The sequence below is a fragment of the Myzus persicae genome, unplaced genomic scaffold, assembly GCF_001856785.1.
Source record: "Myzus persicae strain clone G006 unplaced genomic scaffold, MPER_G0061.0, whole genome shotgun sequence".
In the NCBI taxonomy this organism is placed as follows: Eukaryota; Metazoa; Arthropoda; class Insecta; order Hemiptera; family Aphididae; genus Myzus; species Myzus persicae.
The window spans coordinates 9,941-37,263 of NW_019104211.1; the positions used below are offsets into that span (position 1 = coordinate 9,941).

At 35.1% G+C, this 27,323-nt stretch overlaps 1 protein-coding gene across 1 annotated transcript in view; it reads left to right on the forward strand.

The window, feature by feature from the left end:
• The first annotated feature begins 208 nt into the window (after window positions 1-208).
• LOC111040053 (centaurin-gamma-1A) overlaps window positions 209-27,323 on the forward strand; it is a 55,935-nt gene continuing 28,820 nt past the window's right edge. Inside the window, exons 1-2 of the mRNA XM_022323763.1 lie at window positions 209-699; window positions 25,100-25,332. Of these exons, the coding sequence (XP_022179455.1) occupies window positions 510-699; window positions 25,100-25,332 (423 nt within the window). The 5' untranslated portion in view covers window positions 209-509. The remainder of the gene's footprint in view (window positions 700-25,099; window positions 25,333-27,323) is intronic.

A 27,323-nucleotide genomic window follows, 5' to 3' on the forward strand; every position in this document is an offset into this window, starting at 1 on the left:
CACGCACGCGTGTCCATCATTCTTCCTTCCGTTTTTCTCTCGAAAACCGGCAACGATATACGCGACGGCCACGCATGCGCCTCTACTCCGATCGGAACATCTGTTGCCTGGTATCGCCGCCGCCGCGCGCCGCCCGGTAAACAAACGCGCGCGCACCGTAAGAGAATCCGTGACCCTACTCGCGGCCACATGACAGCGGTCTGACTCGCTCCCGCCACACTCCGTCGTGTTCGCGTCGCCACGACAGACGTTCGCTGTTCGTTGTTCGCTGTTCACTGTTCGTTGTCGTCGTCGTCGTCGTCGTCGTCGTCGTCGTCGTTTGCGACGTATTCGTGGTTGTCGCCGCCAAAAAGTTTCCGAACCTTAGTGACGTTAGAGTTTAAACATATTTTATTTATTTATTTCTTACACATTTATCGCCGAATTATTACACGAGTCTGGTCTTCTGTTCTGTGTACAGTTTAAAATCGCAATCGTGCGCTTGGCACGCATCACGTGTCGCTGTGACGATGTTAAGTGCCGCTACGAAATGGGTGACCACGACACCGTCGTCGTCGGAACCCAAGACCGAAATGGGACCGCCTTCGAGCCGGGGCACGGTGCTCAGAGTGCACGAGTCGTTTCTGAGATCACTCAAACGCCGGTCGCTCCGGGTGAAGAGGTCTAAATCGTTGGTAATCGCTGAGAAACGGAAATCTGGTACCTAACTAATAATTGAATAATCTACGAATAACAATTAAAATTATAATTATAATATTCGATCTACAGCTATACCTAATACAATATGTTTATAGACACTTACCTGTAACCGTAAGGTTACCTACCTACGTAAATAGTAGGTTCATTACACCCAGCGTGATTTTAGGAAAATGGTTTTAAATCTGTGCAGTATGAAAAAGCAATGTTTTTGCTTTTTTTCTTGGTCATCGCTTTTCATACGTATTTTGTATTTTAGTTTTATATCCATCAATTTATATAATATAATATTTTTTCGTTGTTATTTATACTATCTATATGCATACGTGTGATCGACGTGTATTATAATACACGTGTATAATCAACTGAGTGAAACGTTTGAATGCTTTTCAAATCCCCAACTTAATTGATTTTCCGATATATATATATATTATACGTGCTGTGTTACTTGCCTTGCCAGAACTAATTGTTTTTATAGACGTCCTTCGAATCGCACGTGTAACCCTATGTTTTATTGTTCGTAAGGTGTACGTATTTTGATGTCGACAAGTCGTGTTCTTATTCTTAGGCGGGAAAATATTATATATATATTTAAGTACATTCATTGGAGCGTAAATATATATGTAGATGAGCGCGATACACTTCATCACATAATAATATATAGTATATCATTAACTATGGAATAATAATGACGTTATCCGGGGATAGACGATAATTATAGGGTAGGTTCGATCTTATCTATAGTCTGCATTTTGGCAAAATGAAAACTATGATTTTCTGCGATATTTTATTCGTAATAAACTTATACTCCAGCATCCTCATATTCCCACAGTAGCTGTGGTATACCTATTATTATATTACTATTATTATGCGGTGTATCTAACTTTTCCTTTTCAGCTTATTTATTTGCACACTCTGTTACAATATTATTATATTGTGCTGCGTTCAGATAATTCAAATCTCCGCGGTATTGTTTGAGCACTCGTGCATTAAATGCTTAACTCATTTTGCCCTCATTAATTGTTGTGTAAGCTCGGAAGTAATCGGCTTAAACCTTATATTTTTTTACGCGTTCTGCTAATAATCATTGAAATAATAATATTTGTGTTAAACTTTGAAAAAGAAATAAACATCCTTGCCCCCTTCTATACATTTACTACTGTAAACTTTTGCCGACGCAATATTTTGTTTCAAAACAACGTCATTCTTCATCAGAACGAATACAAATTTGGTGTTATGCGTTTTAAATTTTTTTTTATAACTCATTTATAGGGAGTTTTAGCTTCGTATACTGTGGTTTTCTGTAGACCTACAGTAGGTTACCGCGCGCAACTGTGGTTTCACCCGCCAAAATGAAAAATGACCCACGGCGCTAACTAAATATATTATATAATATACCTGCAGGAGGGTCTGATATTTTTTGGTGGCAACATAAAACGCTGATTTATTATCATGCTGTATTTGTATACCATTATATATCATCGCCATGGATTTCGGGGCCGCTTATAATATTATTGTTTTAAAAATAATATAATGGCTGCCCCCCAAAATTGTTCAACTCCTAATGAATATTATTAAATATATAAGTAGGATATAATGGATGACCCCCTCGGATCTTTTTGTCATAGTCGTTTGGATATTATACAACTCGTATGCGCGGTGTCCCCATAAATTTCCGTCTAGGTACACCCTTAGATATTATTCTTTATATTCCATTTAATCGCCCGGACCTTTTAAACAAATTAAAACAAAAACGAAAAAATACTGTGGACAAAAAAATATCATTGCCGAGAAATTCTTGAACATTTACTTAGGGTATATGTATTTCATACTTAATTGTACAAATATATACACATATAATCTCTAGTTTTTATACTTAAGAAAATCCAGCTGTATATATACAGATATAGTGTTCCATTATCGTCGTCCAAAAATGCAGTTAACCTGCAGCAGCCGTTGTCGTCGACTATTACATTACTATTCTTTTATCCGCCGAAAATGTATGTAGGTGCACTTTTATGTAGCTCTGTATATGTAAATAAAAACAAACACTCTATACGCTTGTACACGTGCACATCATATTTCTGCTGGACTCTAGAGGTAAAATAAACGACTTGTAAACACCGGAAGAGTAGAACTACCTGATATATACTATGTGTACCTACTACTGTGTATATTTATGTATACCTACCGCCATAGCTAGTTTTATTATTTTTAAATCCCTGTTCCGCATATTTGTTCAGCTCTCGAGAGTAAAATTGTTAAGAGAATAGTTCGAGGATACCACTTTGTATTACCTATAAATTATAATATAGAACTTATTTCTTGATCTATATTAAATGTGCAAATAATTACTTTATACTGATTCACGGTGCAATTAGAAAAAACGCAAAACAGAAAAAAAGCCAATATCTTAGATTGCATGTCTCTCCGCATCACTTAGCAACTCTCAAGATTTATCAAAGTCAATAGGTAGTCGAATCAATGTATTAGTTTAGTAGTATATTCGTGTGAACTTTTGTACCTAATGTAAATATATAACTTTTGTAAATCCCAATGGCCTATGCTGCCGAAGGTTGATAATAATAATAATAATAATAATAATAATAATAATAATAATTATAATAAATCAATATGTTGGTGGATGTTAATTGCAGTTTAATATACTGCTGATTGCAAAAAAACAGATGAGGATGAACGATTTTTCTCTGGATTTTCAACTATTAGTGATGTATATGAGAATAAAACGAATCTTTATTATACATTCGTGGTCTGTGCATAGTAAATACGCACCGCACCGGTATAGTACACGCGTCTGCTTAGTCGCTTAGCAGTTTTTTTCTTGAAAATAAGTCTCCAGCGTCAAGACAGCGTGAGTTCCGTCCCAATTACGAGTAACACTAAAACTACAATTTACATAACAATAAAAACGTGTTTTTTTTTATCCCAACTATGTATAATATAATGAACTGAACTGCTAACCCCTCCAAAAAAACAATAACAACAACAACTGTAGAATTGGCGTCGATGAGTTGTGCAGGCATGTGTACAACCGTCTGCAACGTCTCGAATTTGCATTCATACGTCTGCTCTGTGCATATATATGCATTCCTTATTAGTTATTAATTTTTTTTAACCACAAACATTAAACTATATACTCATTCATGCTGTTTTCGGGCGTACCTAAAATATTCTTTTCAAACCGTACCCGTTTAACATAATGCTTGTCATTATCGATGGCAACTTTTATAATATGTTAAGTATAATCCATTTAAGAGGTAAAAGACACTCATTTTTTGGTCAATTAATGTATTTTTTACAGTTTAAAGTATTCAACACATTACATAATCTTACTAAATTTTTTTTAAAATAAATAATAACTATAATATATGAAACGTTTTTTCAGATATTTATTAAATATTTTTTAAATTAAAATTATTTTAGATAGACATTTCCTTATATGTTTCTGTTAAAAAAAATCGTATTTAAATGTATTAATTCACCTCGAGATACTTAGAGTGGCATGGGACTCATCATAAGACATACTATATATGAATGTAGTGTATACTAGATTACCTTACGAAATCAATATAGGTATGTGTAAATTATTTATATTCTAAATTCTAATAATAATTAAATTGAAATACTATATTATTTTCTCACAATACAATAAAATGCTAATATAAAGATTTTGATCATTGATCCCTCTCCATAATTATTAACCAGACACTAAAATGTGTACACAAGGCATCGAGAAAAGTAAAAAATAAATAAATAAATGTTTTGGACAATACGCGGGCAGAATTTCAAACCGGGAGACGGCGACAAGACTTTCCTGTGGGTATAGATAAATATGTATAATGTTAATGTATATACGCGCTACGTGATCGGATTACGTTTGTTCGAAAAAAAAATAGTACAATATATATAAGGTGCTTGTAGAGGACTGCATGTATATTGTATATGCGACATACCGGAAGTTTGCGGTATAGCTAGGCTTTTTTATTCTCGCCTAGTCGCGTACACCTATACCTACAGTGTATACCTACGTGCTGTCTATTATCAAATCCGTTAGTTTCGTTTAAAAATCAAAAGTCAGTTGCGATGTGTCTGAAATTTTCAAACATAAAAAAATATTTCTATGAAATTACAGTTTAGAAATTTTTTGGATACATATGCTGTTCGAAACTAGAGTTCATCGTATGGGTGCTTGCAGTATAGGAAAAATCATTTGCACTGTACATGACGTCAGCTGAAACGATAAAACACAATTTATTGCACATGATGTATCACGATTATGTGCATTAACGCTTATACGTTGTACGAATTTCGGTTGTTTACGATTTCATGAATATCATATATTTATTTAACGTGGCCTATATAGATCTCGCAGATGTGCGTATAATTATAATCGCGCGAAAATGAGTTTGTGTCGTCGTGAATCAGTTTTACTCGTAGAGTAGGTACACATATTATATACATGCATATTAAATGGCGTTTGGAACTTTATCAAAATATGCTGCATAAATGGGTCGCTGCGGACGAGGCTTAGAAATGCGTGTATAGATAATAACTATAGCGGGCAGGCGGATGCTCATGAACGCGTGTAAGTTGGGCCGTCGTGACGGGTTAATTAGGGTTGAAAACTCGGTTAGAGTAAGCCTTGTGTTTTTATATTTAATATTTTTTTGGTATACAATGAGGTACCTAATATTATTATATTACCCAGAAGTGAAAAATAATAATCGAGTTAATGTGAAATTTACCACGTTCACTTACGTGGGGTCGAAATTGAATTTAAAACAAATTTAAAGAATGAAATCGAATTTACTCGAAAATATCATATTTAAGATATATATCAGCTACCTTAGCCTTCGCAATGGCGAACACACACATACAACCACCGTTATTGTATTTAGTTTATTATGATGTAATATAAATTAGTAAAAACAAATTGTTTAGAATGTAGATACATAAAATCATACTAAATAAATATATTGTCTCTATTAACTTAGGGTATGATAATAAATAATAGTAATATTCAATTAAAATTTCACTTCCAAGGTGAAATAACATTGTTTAGAAGCATATTAAGAAGCTAAACTATGGAGGGTTGGCTGAAACAACCCTTAGTATACACCACTGAGTACCTACTGACCTATAGGTACCTGGCTGTATATAAAGTTACCGCATTATAAAAACGGCGCCAGTCAAAATCCTCTTAGTACAGTTCTACTCGTCGATTTACGACCGTTCCAGCACGGGAAACGGCCGGTCGTACAATAATATTATTTATATATATTATTGTAATGTAGTAATATACGCGACGCGCTAAGTCAATATAAAACCGCGGGGCGCCCGGATACCCCCCCGTTTTGGCGCGACAACAAAGCAACGGACGGCTCGTGCAGTTTAAAGGTTTAAACAGTCTGAATATGATTTTCGCCCCGCGTCGGAACTCCCGTGTTTAATATAATAATACTAATAATAATTTTTAATGGAAATTCTGTATACGGGTTTTTTTTTTGGTCGGTTCTCTCTCTCCCTTCAAAACGTGCGCTGGTTTGCGTGATGGAAATTAAGGGGATATAAATATATTATTATACGTTATCGTCGCAACAACTATTTTGTATATATCGTATCGGAGAATCTAGGCGCCAACAGTCTACGCGCTTATACATATATACGTCGAATCGCGTGCTGCGTACCATATATGTGTGTAGCCGAAGCGGCCACTTCCTCCCCTATTTTATCGGCTTGGCGTCGTCGACGTCTCCGAAAGTGGGGATTACCGTACGCACGAAAAACTCACGTAGGGTGCATGCACGGTTGGTACATATTATATATTATAAATAATATAAATGTATACCTGAAGAAAGCGTTCTGCGGTTGCCCTACGAGTCCTACGTACAACATATATATTATCAGCTGATTTTCGTATAATTTAAGAAAATCATAATTATACTATGTCGTTTGAACGCGCATAATCGGCGTTTAATAATATTCTCAATCATGTATTTTATAATCTCGGACACTTATATAAAAAAAACTTTACGTGTCTGGCGTCGCTTTTATAACAATACATTTTTTGATGATAATAATTGATGGTAACATAAGAATATATCAAACAATTCATTATCTACAGTTATCTAACTATATATATTATATCGTCTACTTTATCTTTATCGCCCGCTCAGTTTTCTCTTGTAAGAAAATTCCTAGCCACCCTATTTACCGACATATAATGTAAACTACACGAAACGTACATGTATTTCTAAATATTTGTAATACGATTTGTTTGGTTCGCTTAGTGTTGTTTTCTTATTTAAGTTGGTAAAACTCTTTTCACTATTTTTACTCGATGTACAGAGGTAAAAAAGAAAATAACAATATGGCAGTACGTACATAAATTGTAGAGGAAAACTCTGCATAGTTAATAGAAAGTGTACGTGTTTTGTGACTGCAGCTGCAGCTAGCGTGCAGCTTATAATTTTCGAAAGAACTGGGCGTGAGTGCCGTTTGGGAAAAGTTATCTTTTGGTGACCCCTTTTCGTCCGTGTTGTTGTATTATATTATCGTTGTGTATTTTCAAAATTAGCAAAATTGACAATAATATTTATTAGTTATATATTATATACTGCATCAGTCGTGTCATTTACATTTTTACTTTTGGAGAAAGCAGTTCTGTTTTTTGGCTAACCTATTTTTCCCGTGTTATTATATGATATATGGCTTTGTGTATTTCTGAAGTTCAGGGAATTATTTATTTTATATTACAGTCGTGTACATTTTCTCGTAAACTTTGAAGAGCTAAGCCAGCAAATCGTAAAAATATGTAGGCGCGGAAATACGAAATTGTGGTTTTGAAAATCAGTTGCTCTCTCTATACATAATATAATATGATATTATGATATATATATATATTGGTTTTTTGAATTGCGTAAACATATTACTTTGTTGACTTTAGCAAAGTATACATAATATATATATTTATTTATAATAAAAATAAATCGTCTTTCTGTCCTCTGTGTGCAGCAGATTCGATTATTTCGACCGATGATCGAGTTAACCCCGTCGAGCGCAATTTGTTATCGTCGTCATCTTGTACATATATATATGTCTATGCAGAGGTTCATATCGTTATATAATCGTATTTATATATTGCTGTTGTTGTGTACACTGTTGTACACAATACATGTATGTGTGGGTGTGTGTCTGTGTGTATGCACTGCTTCGCGGGAGTTTTAAAATCGAATTACAAAGTTTGAATTAGAGTGGAGTGGATAAGAGCTTTTGTCTTGTGTATTATATACAATTACAAACTCTCGATTGGCTTGAGCGAACGGTCGATTAGTTCAACTTTACAGGAGCCTGCTACATATGATATTCATTATTATTGTTCATAAATTCCATTTGTGTAGTCTCTTTTTGTCGACTCCGCTGCAACAGCAAAAAACATACGCGTGGCATTGTCCCTTAGCATTTGCTACTGCAATATGGTGTTTAGAATTTTTCATGAAGTTGTCGACCGAATTTTATTTGACCACGCGCAAACGAAAAATGATAAAAAAATTAATTCCAACCGTTATTACATATTATACCATGTAAACACGTCGTGCAAGTATACCTACGACTATACTCGTACAGTTAATAAGCTCTGGCGTGAAGAGGAAACAATGTCCTCGCCTCCTCGTCTAATATGTATTTGAAGTTTTCCTTTACTTCAATGCCCTTCGACTACCAACTCGGATCATCGCACTACTCCAACACCACCATCGTCGTTCTCCCTAAAAAGAATCTTTCAGATGAAGATTGCATGTCATCGAAAGATTACGAGCCCCGCGGTAGCCGTAACTCTCGTATAATACTAGTGTTTCGCTGAAAGTCGGCCGATTTCGGTCTTCTGGCTCCACACACCTCAAGCGAGACCTATTTTAGAATCGACACTTCACTTGTCATTTTTAAGTGTCACTTACCTTTTTCGAAAATTATATCTTATATCGCTATATAAACCCCGTATTATATAGGCGCCTCGTGTAAAACTGGAGATACAACGTAAATAAAATCGTACATATATAGATGCAGCAGAATTCGTGGTTATATCTCATGTTCGCACCTTGGCGGTGGTCGTCAAAATGATATATTATTTTGTATTGAAATATTGTTACCAGAGAGAGAGAGAGTGTATGACGTGGTATTATCATAACGCCGCTGTGCATATGATGATGTTGTGGTTTATACCGCGCGTATATTATTTTTATATATAAGTTTGCATATATATATATTATGACGTGTGTAATCGTGTAATATATATATGTACATTGTAGGCCCACGTGATGGGTACACGCAAGATCGCTGCAGTCCATTATTTATGTTTTTTATGTGTATAGGTAACAGCATAAGTATATACATGACGTTCAAAAGCTTACGCGCTCATATTAAGCACACAATTCCTTTTGAGGGTTGTTTTTTCGGTTTAGTCGCTACCGATAGAAGCACGTAAACATGATCATATACAGTAAGTTGAATTATGTATTTATCATTGTCTCGGCGGTTTCGTCTTCTATTTTGTATTCCAACACGCGCCCTTAACGTCAAAAACCTGCAGTTTTAAGTAGGTAGGTAAATTAAATAAGAAAAAAACAAAAATTATTACAACGACGCAAGTATTACCATTATATATACTATGTAGGTAAAGTGCTTCCGCTTATCACTATTTATAACAATGTGTTATGCACACAATGTGTTTCACTTCCTTTGTCCCGCAACGCATATCCTTTTTAATATTATAACTTACGCATAACCTCATGTTGAGTACCAAATGGAATAAGGATATTAATAGTTCTGTGTCTTTTAAACATTGCAAATATAGATCGGAAGCAATAAACTTTAAAAGCCTATAGACAATATACTTGTAAGTAAACAAAACTCCGAAATAGTGCAGTTCTTCAATTGTCAACCATTTTCAATAGGTATGATACATAAGAATTACGGACGATACAGCTGCAGACGAAGTGAAATATCACGGTGCTGTGTGTGAAGCTTTGTAGTTGCCCACTCCGCCGTACACGCTGTTCCAAATGCTTCAATCTGCAATACTGCTCAATATAACGAATAACCTATAATAATGTATGTATGTAGTACCCGTATAAAATAAAAATCTCCTCGCCGGTTTCCGGATTGTAAACCGTGCGCCGAATCATTAAACTGCCCACTTCCGGTGCGTATATTTATACGGTTCTTTTTTTTCGATTCCGTCCCCAACACAGCAGCAGCACGCGCGTTCCTAAAACCGTTCCTAACCGCAGCGATCGGTCGCGTATTTATTTATACATTATACCTATATGAACATTATGAACGCACAATGGTCTGTGGTGGTAATACGAACCCTGCAATTCATCGCTCACAATTACATATATATAAAATGTATTGCGTATAACTCGCTCTTTTAGTATTTTTTTGCGTCTCGCCACTGGTTTTTCTTCTCTCCCCATATCCTGCGCTCCTTTCAGTCGGACCTGTATCGGTTTTATCGAACCCTGCACGTTTCGGCTGTATGCATTTTATTTGTAATGCATAAATAATAATCTTTTAAATTTTTTTCGTACATATCCATACTACCGCCGAAATAAGTATAATATCGGGCCGTGAGCGATACCGCGGCCTCCTCTGATTTCGGAAAAATTAACCGTTCGTTTTGAATTTCGCCCATCACATCGCACGTCGTATATGACATACTGTCTGCTATACATATATAGGTATACGCGTGACGAGAATCGAAATGTCTGTTTTTCACGGTGTCGCCCGTAATAGTTTTGTAGCGCAAATACGCGATACCGTATACATTATTATATGTAGCCATGTAGGTACTGCTGCAGCTGTGATGTTCTTCAAAGTTCGAGTGACGAAATCTGGGTGGGTGTGCCGATCGTGACAGCTTTACGCAATTCTCCGATCCGTCGAGTTTGAGACCCGAAATTCGAAAGACCCCGCGGTAATTGTGTTTTGTGCGAGGTTTATACCTATATGGATTCTCAACTATATATCTGTGCGCGTTTTCAGGAGCGGCGAATATAGGCGGTAGACCCGGTGTAGGAAAAAGAGAGGAAAAGGTGTTTCTTCCACGCCCGTATTTGCACTAGATTTAGGCAGAAAAGTTTTCGCCTTTTTCCACGTGCCTGCTTACGTACACATATATATATATCCGTCCCTGTTTATTATACGGCAGCTCTTTGAGCATCCAGGCCGTAAATTTTCAAAATCGTCCGGTTTACCTGCTTTATTTTTATTTTACATTTTTTTTTTGCGGGGAGTGGAGTAGTAGGTTTCTCATGTTCTTTAACGAGTGTATACATTTTTTTCTTTTTCGTAAACTGTTCCGTCGAGCTCAGGCGGCGAGTGGGAACGATTATTGTAGCTTAGCAACAATAATAACAGAACGAAATGAAAATAAACGGTAAATCGATGCGAAGCCTTTAAAACATTTACATTTCCCTACTCAATAAAATTGCCGTGTAATTTAATAATGCGTAGTTTGTGTGCAGTACTACTACGCGTCGCGTAATAATATTATACACGTAGGTTCGTACAACAATGACGTGTGACCTAGGGGAAGCGGGACCTGGAGAGGTGTGAGCCGGAGAGGGGGTGGTGGCTGTGGTAGTCGAGGTCGAAAATTAAATTATATTGTTGGCATTGTTGCTACCGTGTTGTCATTATTATTATATAGGTGTATTTTTTTTTTTACTTTGGTTTGGATTTTCTTTTCTTTTTACGGTCAGAGAAACCGAAAGTCATATCTATATACGTAAGATGTGCTCGAAGAGAAACGGCTGCGCGAAGAAATAATAACCACAACTGGCGGTGCGTAGTAGGTAAACCCTCTCGATTTCACGACGGCACAATATACGCACCGTTCGAAACACGAGTGTTGCGTGTATATAATATTATGTATATTATAACGCGCACACGGTGGTTTTTGTTTCTCATCGGGAGAACAATATACGATTCGGTTTTCTCGAACCCGCACTGTGTTATTATGTCCGCGGTGTTCGACATAAATTCGTCATCGTGTAACGGCGGAGGTAATACTTTAATCGCGATTTTTAAACGCGTTTAACCTTAGTCATTTTACCTTGTTTGCGAGGAGATCAGAAAACCCTACTACTGATGCTGGTGCCGCCGCCGCCGCCGTACCTATACACCGACTATATGACTTCCAACGAATTCTGCAGTATGTATTTTTACGTTTGTATTTTAAAACGTGTGTATGCTATTTTACTCGCAACGACAACGATTCGGGAACACAGACATGTTTTATTTAATCTATCGATAATCATCGTTGCGAACCAATACAGTTTATTATTAAACACAGGTAGTAACATTTACCTAAAGTTATATACGATTCGAGCGGCGGCGGAGGCGTTAAAATTTCATCGATATGGGTAACCCGACTAACGATGCCTATAATAATGGGTACACTGCAGTATACCTGTACAGTTTATCTTCCTACATAAAACATTTAAATGCTTTTAAATAATAAATCGATATCCAGACTTACTATGTCATTGTAAAGGTACACATTATACCGGGAACAATATAATATATATTATTGGATGCAATACCGTCGTTATTGTTTGTAAAAGTAGGTACTACGTATAAACTGTAACCCGTAACGATCGTAGGCGCGGTATTTTCAATATTTTTTCTGGCGTTGGAAAAAAATTAAATCCCTCCTGTATTTGTACATGAAATAATCATGTCATCGCCTGCCGACCGAATCCGAATCGCAGGCGTATATGGTGTACAATGTACATGCATATATAATGCGTGCTCATTATCTCATTATAATACTGAAACTATAATTTCGGTGTCCGCTTGGGTTTCTTTTCGGTCGTGGGAAAATAACCGCAAACCGAGGTGTTCGTCGTATTATAAGTTTGTGAGTTTGTCCGTGGACTGCAGTGTACACGATTTCTCAGCTCTCATACTTGTGCCCGTACATACACTCGTGTGTCCCCGTTGTGATGACTCTTTTTCTAATTAATATACGATTGTTCTGTAGTCTTTTAAAGTGTAACGTGTTGGGAGAATTTAAAAGTTCGAGTTTCTCGACGGTTGAAGATAGCTCGCAATTTCTGTATAGAAATGACATGTAAATATTTTATAAAGTGAACTATTATCGTTCTCTCTATATTGTATGCATAAATGGCAAATAACAAAATACCTAACACATATTTAAAACAATAATTTATAAAAACTATGCAGGAAAAACACAGTAGTCACCGGTATTTAAAAAAATTAATCAGCGTCCAACTGATTGGAGTTGATTCAGAATTCAAGTAGGGCATAATTTTCACGATATTATAGTTAAAATTACATTTAATTATAATGTCAATTAGGTATTCATCTATTTATTTTGGAGCGTGTCAAACGGAGTTAAGGTTTATTTTTGTCAAAATAACATTTAACTGCGTATGAGTTTGAACATTTGTTTCCTATAGAAACAAGTTAAGTTATGCGTAACACGTTTATACTAAAAATTGACTGATATTAATGGTTATTAAAAGCGGATTACAAGAAATGTCCAAACTTCCAAAAATCTTACCTAAAAGTCATACTTTGTTTCAATAAATAAGAATCGTGATGTGATTGCGTGTATATTATTTTCATCGTTCGCAATATAAATGTATCATTTTCGACTGGAATAGTTGCGAGTAGGTATATTATAATATTTATTATTTATTGTGTACAATGATGACACCCGTAGAATAACGCAGCTTAGTGATGTCACTGCAACCTACGGCCACTTAAAAATCAATCCAATTTGAAGATTGCGTGCATAATATCTGCGTGGTCGCGTGCGTCTGTTGGGTTGGGGTCACTACATATAATTACACACAACATATTATTATCGGTTGTATATTTAAATATTTAATAATTTGTATAAACGCGACTTGTGGTGCAGCAATATGTGCAAGTAGCGTATAATAATATGTCACTACAAACGCATTATACGGTATTTTTTTTTTTTGTATTTTATATAGGACGTCGACGACAATAAGTTTCCTGCAGTCAAAGTATTATTTGATAACAATAACGAGAGTTCCCCACGAATAGTGCATATAAGATGCTCACATCGTGTACCTTTATTAGCATAGGATGATAATTTTATCAAATAACACTCGCAATGTACCTCGAAAAGAACAACTTTTTTTTAGGGGTTTTCTTAAAAAAATTCTAAAACATTATATTATACTTTTATTTTTATCATTCACTGGTTATAAACTCAGACCATCACTGTCAACTTTTTATTTTCAACCTATACTAAAACATTATATTTTTTTTATGAAATTTCACCTATCTAATGTGTTCCGTTCGCGAGATATACCTGCTCAAATTTGATGTGTGTGGGAGGTGTTTATTTCACTTATATTAAAATCTAGGTACTCGTGTTGTGGCGAAACATTTGCAATCGATGGCAATACTTTTTTAGATTTCGATGATCACGCTCTCTCGTATCACCTAGCAAATATAATATAACCAATATTTAGGTATAGGTAGGTATAATGAATTTGTCGTATGTTTAGTATACGCAAGTGAGCAGGTGAAATTCTTGAAGATTTAAATGGGAATGGCGTGTGCAGGATTGCATATTACATAACTCGTTTAATGCACAGTTGATTGATCACGTTCATAAAGGTCCTTATAAACGCATGTCATGTCTGTACAGACGATTGAAGCTTATTTTCTAAATCAAATCTTTCTGTTCTAGTATGATCTACAGTAATTGTACATATATAGATATATTAATAACTGAATTTGTTGGTACATGCCCCTTTAAGTATCTTATAAGTTCGTGTCTTACACAATTCAGATTGATCAAGTAATTACCATTTGAATATTATTATTTATATATCAATACTCTTATATGTTCCGATGTATAAATATGAAATAGATTGATGTACGTTTATGTTTACATCGTGATAGGAGGTCACCTACTATTTTTTTCTCAAGTTATTATTAACAAAACCGATCATAATTTCTGTAAACTTTTCTATAATGTCTTAATTATTGTTAATGTTAATACCTACATGTATATATGTTATAATAATAACTGTATATTTGACCTGTCGTAAGCGCTAAAAAGTGCATAATAATATAGTTACATGAGCTTTTCGGGCTTATATAATTTAGTGCAATATGCAATTACCTAATGATTGCTGTTTTTGGGAAATAAATTATTGTCGTAGTTAAAAGGGGGTGCATCGGAGATTTGAGTTTCATGTTTACAGCTGTGGTATTCTGGTCCTTGAGTGTATGTATGGACGGGGAGCTTATATATACACGATAGATATATTATTATCATAGAACTGTAGTTGTCGTTTCTACCGAGGCGATTATTTACCAATCAGAAAAACGCAAGTTCCTCGTGAGTATATGATAATGCAGTCTCTGTTGTCTGCATCTACCGGTATAGCTAGACAATAGACATCGTTATGCAAATTTTAAACATAAAAAAATCTGCGAGACGACTCGGCGTAATATATGCGCGTGTATAGATCTGATGGCGCCGCCTCTGGAGTAAAAAATAAATTTAAAACTACTAATTATTACAAGTGCAACACATATAGTAAAATCGAGTCGTTACGTCATTTTTGTTTTTAAAACAATCTCCCTCTCTCTCTCTCAGTTACGACCGTGTGCATATACTTAAAAGTTTATTACTCGCAATGCATATAATACACACTCGACCGGCGTCGCCCTTTACTCGCGTCGCTTAAATTGACGCGCCCCGCGTGCTCAGCTCTTTTGTGCGTCTGAGTATATATTATATATTATTATGTGTTGTTTTTACATTTGACGAACAAAAGCCGAGTATAATAAAATAGTCAGGACACTCTTTGTATATGTCTGTGTGTGTGTGTGTGTGTGTGTGTGTGTGGATCGCCATACTCCCCTATGCGCGGGCAGTAGTTCGAGTCGCTCGGTGACTCATCGCCTGCGGACTAAAAGCCAAATAATAATAATATGGCTATAGTGATATTATAAGTGTACGGCGTATACGGGGCATTTCAAATGTCACGTGACGGAATCGACGGAGACGGCACGTCATTATTACGTAGGAACTCGGCAGTTGACTAACGTAAAAGCTCCTGCTGCACCTAGACATTATATGCAGATTTCGAAGATCCGGTATAGTGCACATGCGCAGCGGTGAAGCGCCCTCGAGGCATAAGGGCTGTGTACGAAGTAAACACTCTGTATATGCATTATAATAATATATTATACATACACTCGTGCCCCATCGTCTGCGCATTATTCTCCTGTATATACACCATCTCTCCCATCAAATGAGTGATCGATATAGGACGGTATTGTGGCGGCAGTTGTATATATGTATATACGTATGTGAACTACTATCCGGGGGTTGTGAACGAATGTTGACCGACACGATGATTTTTCACAACGTCACGACGTCTTGCTTAAAAATGTTAAACACGACCTAAATTTACTAAAAAACGACCATTTATTTATATAAAATCTGCACAATTATTGTCGGCCGATTAAACCCTGCAGACTATTCCGGACAGGCCAAATCACAGTGACGCTCCGTGGGGAGCAAGTTCCAAAGCCTATTACCATTATAAATTAGCTCGCAGTATACTCAGTGTAATAATTTTAAACCCCTCTTACTATTTCGTTTCGTAATGCAACCGATTCCCGAATGTGCAGGGCTTACAATCCCCCAATTTTGCGTCCGCATTTAGGTAATGAAAGAATTGATTTGTATTTATGTGTATATTGCATGAATACTATATATCAGATATTGCGAATCTATGACACGTGCGTCACAAAGTGACACTTTTACTCTCTTTTAGTGACACACTCAACTTTTTTTATCATTCAAGCCACGTGTGTAGGAATTTTTTATGTTTAAAAAATGGTCATCAAATTATTTGACACACAGGTAAAATAAAATCCAACCTGCAACTTTCTGGCACGTGGGTACAGAAAGGTTCGCCATCCCTGCTATATAGTTTATATTATATCATCACTTATAGACTATTAATTAACGCATAATAGATTAGTAAATATTAATTAAAACGTTTTACTTTATTTTTAATTAAGGTTTAATAACTTCAGTGGTTATTATCCTGTCATGTAAAATGTTATACATTGGTGGTGTTTACATTTTTAACATTTAATTCGCTTTTATTTATACTAATTATTTATGTCGTGAGTATGCATCTTAATGTAAGTATTCTGAACACCGTCCCCGCGTTTTATTATAAATTATTTTTTCAATTGTATTTATTTATACATTTAGGTCAAACAACAACAAACATTAGCGCAACTAACAAGAACTTCTTTAAAAAAATTATACCTACGCATCGCTAAATGTCGTTAGGGATGTACAACGTTTTTATATTCTACTTTCAGTAACACATAATTCCATTAGTTTTTTTTTCTTGACAGTCCATTAATATGAACTACTCATTGGCCCGTTAAGACATGTAAATTTTAAAAATTCTTCAAATACCGTTTGTCATAATATAATATATTATTACTGTTATTTTATAATATATGTTATTATACTTATACCTACAATTATACGTGCGCGTGCAGTTATTTGAGTATTTAGATATTTACGAATAAGTTTTAGACGTCAGCACGTCACTGTAATATTCGCATTATTCAAATTTGCAATAATTATGGTTTTGCATTTTATTGATGCGTGTCATCGACTTATCGTATTATGCGATTTATATGTTCTTGCGATTTATACGTATTATAGTTATATTATAATATTACGCCTACCTATACAGTTCCGCAGCCCATATCCGCCCAGAACTTTGATCGTAACCTTGGCGCCGTTTGATCACGGCTCGTCATAAATATTATTTTTCATTACATTATACACTATTGTAGAATATCGCCCTGGCCTACGGACGGTGTGTACCTAAACATATTATTATTATTATTATTATTAATAATTGTTATCATCATCGTGTGCCGGCGACGATTAATATAATCATTATTATTGTTACCGTGATTCGTTAGCCCGTCGCGGCCGGCAGATGGACGGAAATCCGATTTCACATTTTAATTAATGCACTATAATGATATATTATACTGTAGTTGGCGTTTTATGTGCCACGTTCGTAAATCCCCGAGAAATGTGAACACTTTTTTTTAAAATTTAATTTAATTTCTACTTGTTTGTTTTTTTTAATCGTTCACAAAACTCGGAAGATTCCTCGACTTTTTTACACAACTCGTGTTTTTTTTTTGTTTTTATCACGGATCTCGAATACTCTCGTGAGTTTATTCGTTCATGTCGTACATATATATATATATATTTGACAGTTTGGATCGGCGGAATACGCTATGACTTCTGGTTTTAATGATTGCAAACATACATTATACCCATTTGTTTTTATGCATAGTTTATAAATCAATGGTCTCGGCGAAGCGGACGGCACTTGTGACCATGTGCCATAATATGTCAGCGTGAATATATTATAACGGTTTACGACTATCGATCTAATTAGTATTTTCTATGATAGTTATGTAATCGTTCCGCCATAGTGCAAACCCTATAAATTTACCAACACGATTGCCGTTTATGTTGTCGACGAGCGTTTAACATTTTTCGCTCTTAAAATCGGATGAGGCGTTGCTTCCGGTAGCTCGCGCGCTGTTAGCCGCTCTGTAGCGCGTGTGCGTATATTGGTATATTATGTTTAGTCCGTTCGTCTAACGTTTCGCAATAAACCGTAGTAATGGTTTCCGTCGTTAATATATTTTACGTATTAAATTATGGCATTATGCCGCCCGACTTTGGGGATTTGGGGGCACGTTAGCTCCCTACAGTGAAACGAAATCCTATATTATTATTATTATTACTTATTATTGTCTATCCGTTTCCGTCGTCTGATACGTGATATGATGTGTGTGGGAAGACATGACCTTGGACAACGGCGTGTGTTACAACATATACTATATACCCATTATTGTGTATTATATTAAAACAAACGAGCTGTGTCCGTGATTTGGAAAACGCGCGTAAACAAAAAACGACTTTATTTTTTGCGTAGTAGTACAATAACAAAATATAATATTTTATAATTATAATATATTGTGTGTATTTATTCACACATGTCGGATTTTAGTCTCCTGAAGCGCGTCAATTTCCACGCACACATACCACGAACGATCATTAGTCATTACCCATCATACATACGGATACTCGCTTTTTGTAGCTGCAGTGGATTCGTATAGGGTGCGGATTTCGACCTTAAAAAAAGGTTTCTTTAGATACTTTTTCACGCTCCTAATAAAGCGTTCCTTTACGATTCCCTTAACTTGAGTCACCAATTATGTAGTTATTGTATTTTTTGATTTTTCCCTGGCCCAAATATACAGGATCACGTGACCATTTCAACCCTATAAACTCCTATCGGTTAAATGGAGGTTTAACCTAACTTCTAGCCTCTAGGTATTAAGTTAAGAATTAATATCAAGTATTTTTCGATGAATAAATCACTCTGTACGTGCATATTACATATTATTATAACGCTACAAACACACGTTTATATATTTTGTTCTATACTGGTCGCTATTATATTATATTATTATAATATACGATTTACGACTTTGTATACATATATATATGCATACGTAGCCGATATATACGTAATATCTATATACCCGCTTACACCATCTTCTCACCCTCCCATTCTCGCATGTATGTCGTCTGTGTCTGCCAGGTGTACTATATATGTTGTACGTGTTGTATAATGTTGGCCTGCTGCTGACGACGAAAACGTTTTTATTTATTTTGGACTATCTTACTCGGCCGCGGCTTATAACAATAATAATATATTATTCAACAAATAATGCAGTAATATATTATTATATTATATTATATAATATATGACATAAGCGGGAACCGCGCATGCGCGATCCGCGGTCGGCCGTTTTGTTTTTGTAGAACTCCACAACCACCTGCAGTACTGCACTTATCCCGTCAACTTTAGGACGGATTGCAGTGATACCGGTAATGCTTTAGTGGATTATGAGCTACATAATGCTCTGTATACGGTTTGGTCGAGGGTACTCTTTTATTGTTATTATTGTATAATATGTATATGTGTCCCGCCAGTCGCGTAATTCTTTTATTCCGTCCGTGCGGTCGTACTTCAAAAAAAAGACCGTTTATTTATTTTTCAAATCCGAACGCGGCGCGCGTGGGTATACCGCGTGTACTTAATGCTGTATATTGTAGAATACCACTCTATGTTTAATACTGTTGTCTATATGTTTTTACGTATGTGAGAGAGAGAAAATGAGAGAGAGGGGGGGGGGGAAGAAATCGTCGTTCGCGTGCGGTTTGTACGCCACCGGAGGATTGGTCAGTGGTAATAAAGAAAAAGAAAAAAAAAACGTTGGCGAGGAACCGGCATCTCAACGATTTTTCGTTAAAGAAACCGGTTTGTTACACACACACACACACACACACACACACACACACACTTATACCTAAATCTTCTACAAAATATATCTAAGTGTAGGTACACGTTTAGCGTCGAGCGAGGCCGCTTCGATTATATAATATGCGTCGTTTAAAACTAGCGCGTATTGTGTACAAACCGCGTGCCTCGTGTTCTCCTCTTCGACGCACTACCCCTCCTAAGTCCAACGTGGGTGCAGTACTACCCATAGAGGCGCGATGCACCTCGTCAGTTCGACTTTGAGATAGGTGTATCGCCGACGGCTGGGTGATTTTTTTTCGATTTTCCACCCTCCCGTTCCCCGTAAACGTATAGATCGAAACTGCCTGCTATACTCAGACAACCGACTCGGATTTTTTCAATTAAAAACATATATCCGAGCATTTGAAACACCACGATTTTAATTGCACGACCAGGAACAAATCAAATTTTCTAAAAATGTTTCGTACGTGTTAAAAACACTTCAAACCAAAAAAAAAAACCATTAACAAAACAAAAACTTATGTCGTAGCTCATTAAAACTGTAGCGTAGCCTGCAGATACCCGCAGGGAATTATGCGGGAAAATACCGTGTATGATGTGTGCCGTGTGATGCCCTAATTTTCGTCTTGTTCTTTTGCACTACGACATAATATGTGAAACACGGTGCGATTTCGCAATTTCGGATCTGATCCGATACGGCGAGTATTCACGTGACGTATAAAAAGTCTATGTTCAATTCAGTTTTAGTCGCGAAAACGGGTTATATATAGGTATGATACAATATACTGTAATATCACGTCGGTGGCACGCGTTCTCGCACACGCATGTATACGTCATATTATTATGTATGGCGACGATTTATGACTTCGTCGTCTAATATACCGTTTTTTCGTGTTTTTTCCATTTTGTTCCACCTGAAATCTGCCGCTGATCGTAGACGAATTTCCGTTGAAACTAATTTGAAATTTCTGAAATGTCGTTGCGAATATTTATTTTTCTACTAAATAAGGTACGGTAATAGGGCCCGCAAAAACATTTAGTACGGGGGCCCAACATTTTATGTGGGGGTTCCTGCGTAGATATATAACATCTTGCATTCTTCCGATAGCGTTTTCGCGCGCTTTTGTTTATTCTGTATATCGTCTTCGGAAGTCTATCTGCGACAACCGATTTTTGTATAATATTACGTATTAAGTATTGCTTTGATTCGACTGCTACACGTCCCACATCGTCTGCCGACAATTCGTACATCGGTCTGACGTCGAACCAGATAATACACTGTATACGTGTGTGAGCTGAAATTTAGTCTAATTTTAGGAGCGCTTTCGTTTTTTATATAATGTTAGCTTTTAACTTTTAGGTAGATAGGCAAACTAATACACACCCTTCTCATAGTTTTAAATATTTTTGTTCACTTTGTCATAAATATGACAATTAATAATAATAAGCTATAACAGCGAAAAATCATGTATATGCACATTGTGCTTAACTTTTTTCATTTCCGGAATGAGATGGTTTTGGGCTTATAGCCAAAGATAAAAAAAAAATCGTTCCAATATTACTAGCAGTGCTCAAATTGACAAAATTAAAGTAGGGAACACAGTTTGCTTTTAAAAAGAGTATCCCCATCACTTTTGAACCTTGGGATGATGTAACACCGCTAATACCCCTCTTTTTATTAAATAAAAAATATTTATAAACAATCAATTAAAATCAGGGAAAATCAGAAGTAAATAAAAAACAACACCCACTGTCCAATATTTATTTGTTTATTTATTAGTAGTTAGTTCTATAAATTATGGCAAGTTTGTTGTTTTTAATCTTCCATTTCAATTATTTTTTCTCTGCCTATAGTTATTATTATTTTTTTAATGCAAAGAGATGTACCGTCCCACGCGTTCCGCTTACACACGCTAAAATTTATGAAAAATAAGGTACTGTGCCCTCCTTGCGCCCCGTCACCGCAAACACGAGCACATATATTACCAGCCATACAATAATTATACTTTTGTTTTTTTTTAGTTACCGGGAAATTATTTGAGGGCGTTAGGCCCCTGCAGTAAGCACTTCCCAGATGGCCACTTGAACGTTCCATAAATATTTTATTTTGATGCGGTCGCGTCAATGCAATAATTGTAACGATTGAGTAATCGTTCAATAGTCATAAATATAATATACTAATATAGTCTTTGCGGTTTGCCGCATCTGCAGGTGTAAGACGCAATTTTATGCAAATTTAATGTATTATAATATACTGATGTACAAGGCATAACCTACATCGTCCTATTTACCTACATAATATATATATATATATATATGTATATATGGGTAGGTAGTATTTGTCGACCACCGTTAAACACGCAGTTAATTTATTCATGACAATTTGCCGGAAAACCGCCGCCGCAGCGCGTCCGACTTCGTCTGTTATTATCGGTTTGTCAACACATCACTACTCACAAGGCCAACCCCCATGGTATGGTTTGCATTGCCCTATATTTATATTATGCGGGTGATTTGTTTTTTATATATATTTCATTACGCATCCGTTCTGACGGTTTTCTCCCTCAAAAATTCTTAATCCCCGATTAAACCTGTATCATCGGTTCCTAATATTATTTTTGTAGGTATTTACCGTCCATTAAATTCGTTTACTACGTTGCAGTTTATCTTTAGTGTATATATATATATATATATGAATACATTGTCTGTTTTTTTATATCTTTTTTTATTATTATCTGTCAAAGCTTTTTTATATCTTTGGTAATCTCCAGTTTATATAGGAATTATTGTCTTCATCACTATACAGCCTCCCAGATTACAGCTTAAACTCACAAATATAATAATGATCAATTATTTGCATAATATACCAAAGAAAATCACAATAAATATATATTAGAGAAAGTTTAAAATGTGTTAAGTAAAAATAAAAACAGAGACAGACATTTTTATAACGTAATATTTATAGAAAATTGTATTTATATTTTTTTTTTTACAATATATCTTATTGGTTATGTTTTGTTTTAATTTTATGCAGAAATGTATTTTCATCTTTATATCCACTATAACTCACTATTCGCGCAATTTTTTTTATTTTTTTAAACATCCTATTGCCTTTTTTACGTTCTACTTTCTATCTTCTTTATTATCGTCTTTTTATTATCGCAACAAAACGATTTATGCATAGCATAGATAATTCATTCGATGTTTTTATACACCGGACTTAACGTTCGTCATCACTCATCAGTCTACCGTTTTTTTGTGCAAATTTTGTAGTTTTTACGTTTTACATATTTATTACATGTACTATGAATTGTGATATTATTGATGATCATTTTCATTATATACGCGTGAGGAAATATTAAATTATTGTCAGTACAATATATTTATACGATTTAAAACATTACACAAACCTAAACCTACTCCCTGCCGACGACGAGTAATAACACAATATGACAAGTCATAATTAATTGTTTTCATAATTTGAATGTATAATAGCGTATATTAGTGTGTATTATGGACGGATATTGTCGGTGCGCAACAATATAATACGACAGTACTATTGTGGATCGTATAGTCACTAAAAAAATTAATTCAGGTGCAGCACATTGGTGAATTACGGATAGGGAAGAGGGACTATTGTAATACATATATAATAACGTATATTATAGTATGTATAATTATTACACTGTGGCTTTAGATCGCCAGCGTGGAGCCTTTGTATGGTTTTATAGTATTGTATCGTATACATGGTAATATAACATTAAAGTGTTTTCACATAAGAGAACCCCTAAGCTTTTTTCGTGTTTTTTTTTTTTTTTTATATATACCCATTAACTGCTCAACTCTCCCGACGTTTTTTTCAGTTCGATTTCGTGTAACTGCATGACGGTTTTTAAAAACACTGCATATCGGGACATAATATTATTATAAAAAACATCGTAAGCGGCTGGTCGTTGCTCACGAACATTAATGATGGATACACGCATATTATAATATATTGTGGTAGGTCCCACATTTGACGTGTGTAATGGAAACACGACAGGTGCGTGGCATAAAAACTTCAAATGATCGATTGGTCTCCAAAAACGACGCGACAGAAATGGCCTCTATTTAAAATCGACGAGGGGGGAAGGTCGGACATTTTTTTGTTTGACGCAGCAGCAAACACGCTCGTTTTCTAAAGGTTATAAATATTAATTAATGTACAAACGAAACTGTATTGTAATAAACCTGACAAAAAAAAAAAAATAATTTTTATATCATTATTGTGTTCATATATCAAACTCAACTTCAGTTTGTGATTGTTTGTTTCGATTGATTATATTGAATTTAAATTTATTTTCATCACCTATACACAATAATTGATTATATTTTGATGGTAACAATACATTTTAAAAAGGTTCGTTGCATAAAAGATCTCATTTTTGTTTAAATTATTTAAATTGATTACAAAGTCGTGTTGCCCAGTGTCGACGTGAATACCTATAATACGATATGATAAATCGTACTAAGCCGTTTGGGTACTCTAAAGAAATAAAACCATAATATTTGTGACGATTGTATGAACTAATAATATCGGTTTTTAATCAACCAAGATAACCAAATTGTATACAATATTTTGTTGGTCTTAAAATGTATTCAAATTATTATAATATACATAATTATAAACATGACTACCTACACGAGACTCGATAATAGCAATGGGAACCATTTAAAAATAATGTGCTCGTTGTATAAATTATCGATTTGTCGGCATTTCGCCAAATATGTCTATAATGTAATTAGCTAGGTACAGCTTATGATGAAATAATGTAATATATTTTAGCGTGCACTGTATAATATAATGAATTCTTAACGATTGATTCCTATACTAATTCTAACTTTTGTTTTCCTTATTTTCACAGATTCGTTTGTAAACAGCCAAGAATGGACGTTGTCCCGATCAGTTCCGGACCTGCGCCTGGGCATTGTCGGTTCGCTATCGTCCGGCAAATCGGCGCTGGTTCACAGATACCTGACCGGATCCTACATGCAAGAAGAGAGTCCGGAAGGAGGTCGATTCAAGAAAGAGATATCCGTGGACGGTCACAGTCACCTGTTGTTGATCAGAGACGAGGGTGGTTCTCCAGAGTCACAGGTTAGTTTGTATACTTATATTTTCATAATTAGACGACGATAATTACCTCGAAGAATCCGGCTTCATTGGTCCGTGGTTGTAATGCATATAACGACGGACTAAATGTATAATATAGGTGACGATTACATTTAATTGTTATATTTATATTATAATTTTCTGACCATTATTTTTTTCTTCTGGTGTTAATCGTTAGAACGTTTCTTAGAATATAGATTTAGTATTGTACGTGAAATGTCTATAGTTTACCAACCCTAAAGACTAAAATGTTACCAAGTTCCGCACTATGTGCGTGTATGTCAGGTGTGTCCCTTGATGTATTTTATCGTCGTACAGTATAATATTTTATAATATACGTCATGATGATCGTCTCGGCCGGGTCGTCGTCATTGTAATTTCGTGTCCAGGAATTTCGTTTACACACTGTAATAGAACAGTGATAATATAACAGTCGTATACAGTATATTATAATGTGTTTGCATATATTTACTACACAAAACAGCCCGAAAACGTTAATCTACTTTTGCGGTGGTGGTGGCGTGTTCGCACCGGAAGTAGTCGTTATTACGTGGAGTCGAGGGGAAATCCGGCTGCTCTTAAATTCGACGCAATCACGCAACGATAATTCGACCGGCGTCTGCGATTTTCCGACTTGTGGGGTTCTATCTACGCACGTTTATGTATAATATATCCAACAATTCATGGTGTTCTGGAGATCGATACATCGGAAAAACCTGCCCTCGTACCTCCCTTATCAGTGGAAAAACCCTGTGTATACGAACAAATAGGTGTTTAAGGTATTTATAATGCCCTAAAAAATTATGTCATTAGTGTTTGAAAAAAATAAAACTTCGGTGAAACTCTTGCCGTTTAATCCACTTTAAATTACCATGCACATTTTATGGTGCGAAAACTATCCTGATGGTCACAGCGTCTATTTAAACTGTCATGATTACATGTTTACTGTTACTATGTTTGATATGGCGATTGGATAATCTATTAATAAGTCCTATGTACGGATTACTTATTCCTCTTACGTATATAATATAGATTTCATGTTTAGTTGTACTTTATCAAATTATTATATTTTATAATTGTAATCTATAAAATTTATATATATCCGCTATGTGTTATAAGTACGTATTATATCGAAGTAGTGTCACTGGACACTCCCTTCCCTCAAGTGTTCACGTCTAGTAACTTTACTATCAACACATTTACTTATTATATTAAATTTTATGTAAATTTTAAATTTTAAATTAAAAAAAAAAATTTTAAAAAAAGTATGTATTTTTATACTTATCATATGTGTGGAATATTTAAACAATTTAATTTATTAAATTCTTAAATTTTTATATGAATGGTGAACAACAAAATTATTATCTTTTTAATTTTTTTCTGAAAAAAAAAGGTTATTTCATCAAATTAAAACCTGACTTCCACTTCCTCGCACTTTTATTCGTCCACGGATTAAGTAAATTTTTTTGATTGGATTAAAACAACTTCTAATTAAAGTTTGAAGTTGGTGCTTTACAAAACCAAAACATTTTTACTATTTTTTTTTATCATACCTTATGGATTTTTGTCTTTGTTATTATTATCACGATTCCGGTCATAAAATTAAATAGAATAAGCTGTCACTTAAAAAAAAAATTAAAAACCACTACGGTTTAGTTATTAGATTTATTTTCTACGAAAATTATACTTCAAAGATGTTTTTCCTTAAAAAAAAAACCCCCAATAATTCACTTAGGTAATTTGCATAAGTAGCAATAGTTCAATGTATACTTCATATTATATATTTGTCAGCTATATAATATCTTATATCTACTTACATTTTGTGCACAAGAAAAAAACAATACGTTGTCGAAAATAAATTAAATCGGTCGCAGTTCTTGTGTGTATATATTATGTATAATATCTTATATATATATATATATTATCGTCTTTGTTCTGTCGATGCCACTATATGTAGACCCCGCGGGCCGTTTTCC